The sequence below is a fragment of the Capsicum annuum genome, chromosome 3 (genome assembly GCF_002878395.1).
Source record: "Capsicum annuum cultivar UCD-10X-F1 chromosome 3, UCD10Xv1.1, whole genome shotgun sequence".
In the NCBI taxonomy this organism is placed as follows: domain Eukaryota; kingdom Viridiplantae; phylum Streptophyta; class Magnoliopsida; order Solanales; family Solanaceae; genus Capsicum; species Capsicum annuum.
The window spans coordinates 30,573,783-30,582,910 of NC_061113.1; the positions used below are offsets into that span (position 1 = coordinate 30,573,783).

At 29.7% G+C, this 9,128-nt stretch overlaps 1 protein-coding gene across 1 annotated transcript in view; it reads right to left on the reverse strand.

The window, feature by feature from the left end:
- The window catches only part of LOC124896623 (verprolin-like), a 16,911-nt gene extending 16,021 nt beyond the window's left edge, over window positions 1-890 (reverse strand). Inside the window, exon 1 of the mRNA XM_047408223.1 lies at window positions 864-890. Coding sequence (XP_047264179.1) covers window positions 864-890 — 27 coding nt within the window. The remainder of the gene's footprint in view (window positions 1-863) is intronic.
- Window positions 891-9,128: the final 8,238 nt, after the last annotated feature.

A 9,128-nucleotide genomic window follows, 5' to 3' on the forward strand; every position in this document is an offset into this window, starting at 1 on the left:
AACCAATTTCAAGTCATGAATTCACATTTTCAAGTGATTACACTTTATAAATCTCAAAACACAAGTTCACCTTTTAAGAACTACGCTAAACCATTTTCAAGTCGTTAATCCACTTTTTAAGTGACTAGTACACATTTCAAAACACTACAACCCTTTTCTTTTTTTCTTTTTTGAGTTTTCACTCTATCCTTTTTGTTTTGTGTGTTTTATAAATTTGTGACGTGGTAATGAGTGTTTTTTGTCAAATTTAATGTGAAATTTAATTCTCCTAAAATTTCAATTAGTTGTAGGAATTATACTGTCATCTCAAATTTTAGTTGTAGACTTTTATATCCTTTTTGTTGACTTTTTGTTCATTCATAGAGTATAAGAAAAAGTTAATAAGAAAAAGAAAAGGATTTCTTGTTTATCTTAATTCTTAACAACACTCAAAATTTGTGGAAAATTTGATTCTACATACCAATATCAGGGAGTATTTATTAAATTTTATGCCTCATTAATTCATCTTATCTAGACCTTTAGAAAATATATTAAACAAGTGATACTCATATAAATGTATATTTGAGTAACTAGAATGCATTACTCTAATGGATGGAGTCAAATCCTATAATTGTCGTGTTTCTACCTTTAAAAATCATAAGTAAGTATCTTCCACTAATTTATCCTTTTCAATATAATCAATTCATTTAACTTCTAAAATCTATTAATTTTATGAACAAATATTATACAAAAATAATTAATTTTTAAACATCGGATATTTAAACTTCACTATCAATCCTGTAGATGTATATAGTTTGAACTTTGAACACATGTATCCAGTAAACTGTTTGAAATTGAAATTGAATTTATATAGAGAAACAAACCTGGGACGGATTCGGAGAATCCGTCATGAACTCCAACTTTTCCTAGTGACATTTGGTCGGCAGTAGAAATGGTGGCGGCGGTTGTTGGCGTTGCAGCTTTCTTCGCCGGAAGATTTCGCCGGCCAGCCGGCTAGAGCGGCAATTAGTGGCTGGTAGAACAAGTTCGCCGGCGCTGGTGGAGCAAGTTCGCCGGCTGGTTGGCGGCTGACGGGGGCAGTGGTTTTTTGTTAGTTTAGAGAGAGAGAAGGTAGAGAGAGGGGAGAGAGAAAAGAGAGGAGTAGCAGCTGATTTTTGGGTGAGGGATTGGGGTTTGGTATTTTGTTTAAAAGGAAATAAAAGGGTGATGGAATTTCAGCCGTTGGATCAATTTTGATCAACGGATGAGATTAAAATTACTTTAAAAAGGGGTCAAAAATAAAATTAATATCAATTTGGTTAAAATTGACGTTAATTATGTACAAGATGGCTAGAAAATAAACACATCGAGAAATTGAATTGAACTGAATTAGGTTCTCTATTTTAATAAATATGATAATGATGAGAAAAATAATAAGACGTCGATATAAAAATAAACTAAGCATGTAAAAATTAATGTTATATAAAATTATCGATAGTAGTAATAATAAAGACAATGCATTTGTAAATTGTGAGTGTGCACATTTACGTAAAAATAAATAAATATTAATAAAAATTATGTAAAATGATGAATTTGAATTAATAAATTGTGAAAAATATTAATTTAATAAATGTGAAAATGACGAGAAAAATAGTAAGACGTCGATATTAAATAAACTAAGCATGTAAGAATTAATGTTACGTAAATTTACTATATAAAATAGCAATCTGAGAAGGGTGTCGTGAGGTCAAAATTAGGTGTCAACACAATTATATCGATTTGGCCCCACAAATTAGGTCTGTGGAGGGTACAGTGTACGCAGACCTTCTCGAAAATTTATTCAAGTTTTAAGATTCTTGTAAAATAAAACACATAATGTAGGATTTTTGTCGCAATTAAGATTTCATTTTCTTTCTTGTTAATTAGTTGCTACTATTTTTATTTTATGTTTATTTTCTTATTGGATAAACCGAAAATCGAACTGTTAAGGACTAAAACCCGATAAACCAAAGACCAATAAAAAATACCTTACTGATTTGATTATTGATTTAACATATTTAAAAATTGATAACCGATAAACCAAACCAATAATATATAAAATCAAACCGAACCGACCGATGCACACCCCTAATTTCAAGAAAAAATAGTGAAAATTGATTTAATATTGACTGTTGATCAAATATGATAAACCGTTGAGATTAAAATTGAGGAGATGAGTTAAATTGGGATTAGAAATTGGGTTAAAAAAAGACTGAATTGGAGATTTCGATTACGTTAATATAACGTATTAATATGATGAATTGTTGGTTAATTGGCTTCATTATTATAACTTTAATAGTGTATTATTACCTCGATCATATGATGTTAACGTATTATTCAAAATACTTGGATATAGAAATTCTGTTAGCTAGCTTTTAACTACTATATACATCACTATACGATAGATAAGTATATTATATATGTATTATTGACTATCAACTTTGTAATATGTACTATATGCATCACATACACGAGTATATTACCTTGCAATACAACGTATTTTATCTTTACTCTGATGAATTATCGTTTAATTTATTAGCTTACATTATTATATTATAACTTCAATAATGTATTATTACCTTGATCAATCGATCGTATGATATCACTGTATTCAATATATATAGTTGATTGACCATAAAATTCACAGTATGTACTAGATACATCACATACACATGTAAATTACCTCGTAATACAACATTTTGTATACATACAATGATAAATTATCGTTTAATTTAGCTTATATTATTATATTATAACTTCAACAGTATATTATTTTTTTGATCAATCGATCGTATGATATCAATGTATTCAATATATAATTGAATACATTTAATTTTTTTAAATATAAAAATTATTTATTTAATAGTATATTAAAAATATCAAATATCGACGGACAGTGTGGTTTTTGAGAAATTAATTTTTATTTAATTTTAACAAAAGCTACGTTGTCCGTCCCTTTTTGCATAAATAAAGAAAAATTAAAAAGAATTATAAATTGGGATGGACAACTTCGCTTTTCTAGAATTAATATTTTACAAAATAAAAATTATAGCGACGTTGTCCGTAGCTTTTAATAAAAATAAATAAAAATTAAATTTAAAAAGCGACGGACAACGTCGCTTTTAAAAAAAATAATTTTTTTTTAGTTTTAAAAAAAGCGACGTTGTCTGTCGCGTTTTATAAAAATAAAGAAAAAATAAAAATAATTACAAATTGCGATGGACAACATCGCTTTTCTAGAATTAATATTTTAAAAAATAAAAATTATAGCGAAGTTGTCCGTCGCTTTTAATAAAAATAAATAAAAATAAAAATTAAATTTAAAAAGCGATGGATAACGTCGCTTTTCAAACAATAAATTTTTATTTAATTTTAACAAAAGCGACGTTGTCCGTCATTTTTTGTAAAAAATAAATAAAAATTAAAAATAATTAGAAATTGCGATTGACAACGTCGCTTTTCTAGAATTAATATTTTAAAAAATAAAAAGTATAGCGACGGTGTCCATCGCTTTTAATAAAAATAAACAAAAACAAAAGTCAAATTTTAAAATCGATGGACTACGTCTCAAATTTTAAAATCGATGGACTACGTCGCTTATTAAAAAATAATGATAATAATTTTTAATAAATTACGATACTGTCCGTCGCTTTTATGAAAAAAAATTATAAATTATTTTTTAATTACTTCGCACAAAAATCAGCGAAAAAAAGCGATGGATATTAAGACGTTGACCGTCGCTTTTAATAAAAAATTAATAAAAATTAAAATTAAACAAAAAAAGCGACGGCCAGCGTCGCTTTTTAAAGCGACACAGTTCGTCTCTTTTTTTTATGTTGCTTTTTGACCATTTTTTAATAGTAAAATGTTTATTTTTAGGCACCATTTTGCTCATTCATGGTCAAAATTAACTCTTTTATGTATTAAAGATCCTAACTTTTGTAAAATTACTTGTTTGAACTCTTCATATAATCATTCATATTGACACCCTTTTAGGTATAGTTCAAGAAAAATGTTTTCTTGCCCATTAAATTCTAGACCAATTTTCTCTTACACCCAATTTGGCATTTTGATGAAACGGAGTCTATCGTCACTAAACGGCGATGAATCGTGGATGATGATGACCAACAACTCTGTTACTTTGACTGTTTGGAGTCAATTAAGTTGAAAAACTTGTGTATATCAATTGAGCTTTTGGGTAATTTATTGCTACACTATCCATGGAACCTCTAGACCAAAGTAGCAAATATATTGCTCCTCAAGTTTACTTTGGGTTTTTCACAAAAGTGTCATATAAACAAATGTAAGTTTAAGAAAAAGAAATGAGGAAGAAGAGTGGACAAGAAGAAGAAGATGAAGAAGGGTATCAGATGGGGGTGGGAATAGGGAGGGTGGCCTGAAGAAGATGAACAAATTTGAGGCTTTTTTTTTTTGAAGTAGCAAATATATCTTTTGAGTTTTTTTTTTTAATTTTGTTTCATTAATAATTTTTTAAGGGCCTCACAGTGCCACGTGGCATCATTTTATTCAAAATTTAGTGAAAAAAATGCTTCTCACGCGCCTCCCACGAGTACATAACACGCAGTGTGCCATGTAGGCAAAAAATGCCCAATTGGAACAAAATTTAGCAGGTTTAGGGGCCTGATAGGTACAGGCCATAGTTGAGGGGTCTAAGTGAATTTTGGTAATAAGTTTGAGCGTCTGTCGATGACTTTGGCCTAAAATATAATAATATTCGATTATTAATACTTACTTTTATGAGTCCTTTTCCTTTGGCCAAACCCCTCGACAGACCCTCAAACTTATTTCGAAAATTCACTTAGGCCCTTGAACTAATGCTTGTACCTATCAGGCCCCTAAACCTCTCGAATTTTGATTCAATTGGGCATTTTTTGCCTACATGGCACTGCGCGTGCTGTGCACTCGTGGGAGGTGCGTGAGACATGATTTTTTGATTAAATAACGAATGAAAACGTGCCAAGTGGTACCGAGGGCCCAAAAATTTTTTAATAGTAGAATAAAAAATAATTTTTAATTAAAAAACTTATATTAAATTATTATATTAATATAATTTTAAATTATTATAACTTCTTAATTTTTCTTAAACCCCAACCCCAACCCCTCATCATCTTCCTCACCCCTACCCCTATGTCGAAAATCACTGAAATAGCCACCATTTGTGCCCATTGTCTCAACCTCAACTTTTAACTAGGTTTCTTATTAGTATAAAGAAAACTCATAATAGTTGGTTCAACAATAAAGCTCCAAAGCGGGAAAAGTACTGGTTAATTTCGGATCTAAATCAGAATTCAGATCGAATACGAATCCTAATTCAATAAGAAACCATTTGAATCAACAAAATAGTTTAAGCAACAAAATGAAGAAACTCCATTACCAATAAAATCAACAACTCTATTAACAACAACAAAATCACTAATCAATTTTCATCATTTCTCATCATTGTCAACAACATCAAAGATGTGAAAAAAAAAATTCTTTCTTTTTTTACAAAATTTGTTAACTGATTAAGAATTTTTTTTCATTTATTAATGGAGTTGTTAATGAAGTTGTTGATTTAACAACAATTATGTGTATGTGTCGCTGACTCTGTGTGTGTGTTGCTGACTCTGTCTGTGTGTGAAGACGACGGGGAAGGGGGTATGAAGAAGATGACTGTGTGTGTTGCTGACTGTTGTTAATGAAGTTGTTAATTGTGTGTGTGAAGACGACGGGGGTGGGGGTGTGAAGAAGAAGACGAGGGAGGGGTTGGGGTTGTGAAGAAGGCAACTGGTGGGTGGGGGTGTTTTTTTTCCTTTTTTTTAATTAAGAAGTTATTATTAAATGATAATTAAATAGAAAATAGACAAATCATCATTTTCATAATATAATTATTATTTTTGCCACGTATTTTTTTCAATTGGTCAATTTTATCACATCAGCGTATGTGTGTTGTACACACTTGAGCTTGTAGCTGATTGTCCAAAAAAGGCTTGATAGGATCAAAATTCAGAGGGTTTAGGGGCTTGATAGGTACAGGCCTTAGTTCAAGGGCCTAAGTGAATTTTCGAAATAAATTTGAGGATCTGTCGATGAATTTGACCTTTTCCTTTTATAATACTAAACTTGTTATACTTAATACTTGATGCACAATTCAAGTAATCATGCGAATATATTCCCGCATTTCAAAGTAAGCAAGGGTAAGTAGAATCAAACAATTGATATTGTTTTGGTGATTTTCAAACTTTTGGTAGGATTTTGAAAATCTTAAAACTACTTGATAATTAGTTCATGTGCAAATTCTACTTTTTATTCAATTATTTTTTGATTATTATGAAGTTTTCTCCATATACTTTTATTGGAATCTTGTTATATTATTAGCAGTGACGGGATTCAATTATATATAGTCAATGATTGATAAAGGATTCTTCATTTTGATAGTGTCTCGTATTTTTTTATTTTTTTTTGTTAAAAATTTCTGACCAAAAAATTGAACGAAACAAAGCATGTTGCTGTCAATGAATAGCCAGAAAAATTACATGCTTATCTCTTTTCTTTGTTACTTGTTTCATACTCTTACTGTTTCAATTTAATGTTACTGTAAAGTTCAATTCCTAATCTATATTAGTAAACAAAAGAATCGATTATACGATCTTTATCTTAATATTGTTGAGATGCCTTCTGAGCTCTAATGCTATTGGGTATTAATAAAAGAGATTCGCTCATGGATATATTGTTGGTAAGTCTTTACATTACATGTCGTTGAATAGCAGGTATTAGGTATGCATGCTGATTTAATTCGATGTAAATGACAGTTTATAGATAATGGTACAAATTAACTATTGGGTGGCTTGCTAGGTCTTGCTATGGTTTATTCTTTCGTACTAATATCTCCATAGTTGTTCTTGCTTTCAGTGGCAGAGATACATTAGTTGATCTAAGGATAGTCATTTAATTCTTTTTATCAAAAGAATTTATAGAAAATATAGGATTTCACATTTCTTAGTGTTATGTATTCTAATCTGGTTAAGTAATAGACAACTCTGAGGAGACGGGCCTATGTCTGTCTCTTCAAATCTAGACCTCGAGGAAGACTGTCACAAACAGAGGCGGATCCAAGATTCGAAATCTCTGGTGCCACCTTATTTTGAACAATAACATATACTACGTATGATATTTTAGGATAGTGAAATCAATATTCAAAGAGTAAACTATAATTAAATATATCTAAAAAGTGTTACTATTACATGAAGCCTTGTATAGTTGGTATCGTCAAGTGCTTTGTAAAGAAGAGAGACGTCACAGGTTCTATTCTTCATAGCCACACTATGTTCTCTTTAAAAGAGAAAACAGACAAGTGCTAAAAATCACTCTAAAAATACTGTGCAGAGTGGGTTTCAAACCCGCGTTGTTCTGCCACTAGTCCTTTTGATATTGTAAGTGTCAAGCATAATATTTATACATTAACTACACATAAATATACAGAGTTTCATCCGAGAAGTGCGGGTGCCGAGAAGGTTTAGATTCTTGGGCCTAAAGAATCCTAACGCTGATTGCTAGTGATGACTTTGGCTTACTCTTAAAAGCTCCCTGATCTCCTCACTTGATAAGCTAGGAAGACGCTTATATTTGATAAAAAGAGTGAATGGCGAATAAGGCAGGACTTTGGTAATTGGATATGTGAATGCAGGTTATATTATATGGACATTTAGTTGTAACAGAAAGAGTTAAAAAGATTAGTTGAGTGGTAGAGCGTTATTCTACATTTGCTGATCTGCATTTTGCTTTGTATGACTAAATATTTTGCATCTACCTGGGAATGTACTTGTCAGTTATTTGTTCCAGTATTGATTCGAGAAGATATATCACTACTCTCTCTGTCTCATATTACTTGACATATTTACCTTTTACATAATTTTTAAGAAGAAATTAGTAAGGGGTTCAAATTGCCTTATAAGACCCTATTAACTCACATTAAATATTATCATATTCCAAGTTATGAGACGAATGAAATATATTTTTAGTGAGAGTTGACTATGAATATGTCATGAAATTATATATATTACATTGATAGATGAATACATTCAATAAAAGGCAAGGTTGTAGCCTTCTGCCAAAGGGGGTTGAAAAAATACTTGAGATCACCATGAGCTTTCAAGGTCCATCTAACGTTTTAAAAGTTACGTATTGAATTTCTTTGCCTCATAAATTTCTGTGCAGAGCATAACTTTTTATCTATCTATACTATATTAAAAAGTGTTAAGAGAGTTAGAAATATTATTTGAACGTTTTATCCTTTATTAAAAGTCTATGCTTTAGATAAAATTATATTTCACTATTTTTTTAATATTTAAGAGCTGAAAATTAATTAAATATTTATAGTAAAACTTTTCCTTATTAGAAGTCAGCAGAACTAATGACGACTAAAAAATTTTTTATTAGTTTAAGAATTTAAGATTCTATGAAGATTTAAAAAATCTAGAAATAAATATGAAAGTGTTAAATAAGAAAAATGTAAGAAGTACCAAATTTTTCGAAGTTTTAAGTAAGTAATCAAAGATTTTCTAAAAATTTAATTTTAAAATAAGAAAAAAAAAATCGTACTACAAATATGGTTCAAATCGATGTGTCTTTCTTAACCTCTAGTAGTAAGGAAAAGAGATATCGCATGACAAACACAAAACTGACGACCCATTAACCATTTGAAACTTTTAATGGTAAAATATATATGTGCGTACAATAAAATATATGTTATAGTTACATTATTATAGTAAAGTGTTAAGGATCTTTGAGAAGTGACTTGATTTTTTTGCACTTTATTAAAAATCTTTGGACACATGCAAGACACGTGTGGTTAAACTATTTATTCCAAAAAGAAGGCAGAAGATTGTTACCATCATAACACACTATATATTACACCCTCCATTCGCTTTTACGTGTTACATTTTGACTTGACAAATCTACTATCAAAAATTATTATTGACATGGTTATTTCACCATAGTTTCCCTATTAAATGATGTTTACTATTATATCTTGAAATTAATTTGAAAAATAAAAAAGCAATTAATACTAAGGATATAATAGGAAAAAATTGTCTATTCTTATTTTATAA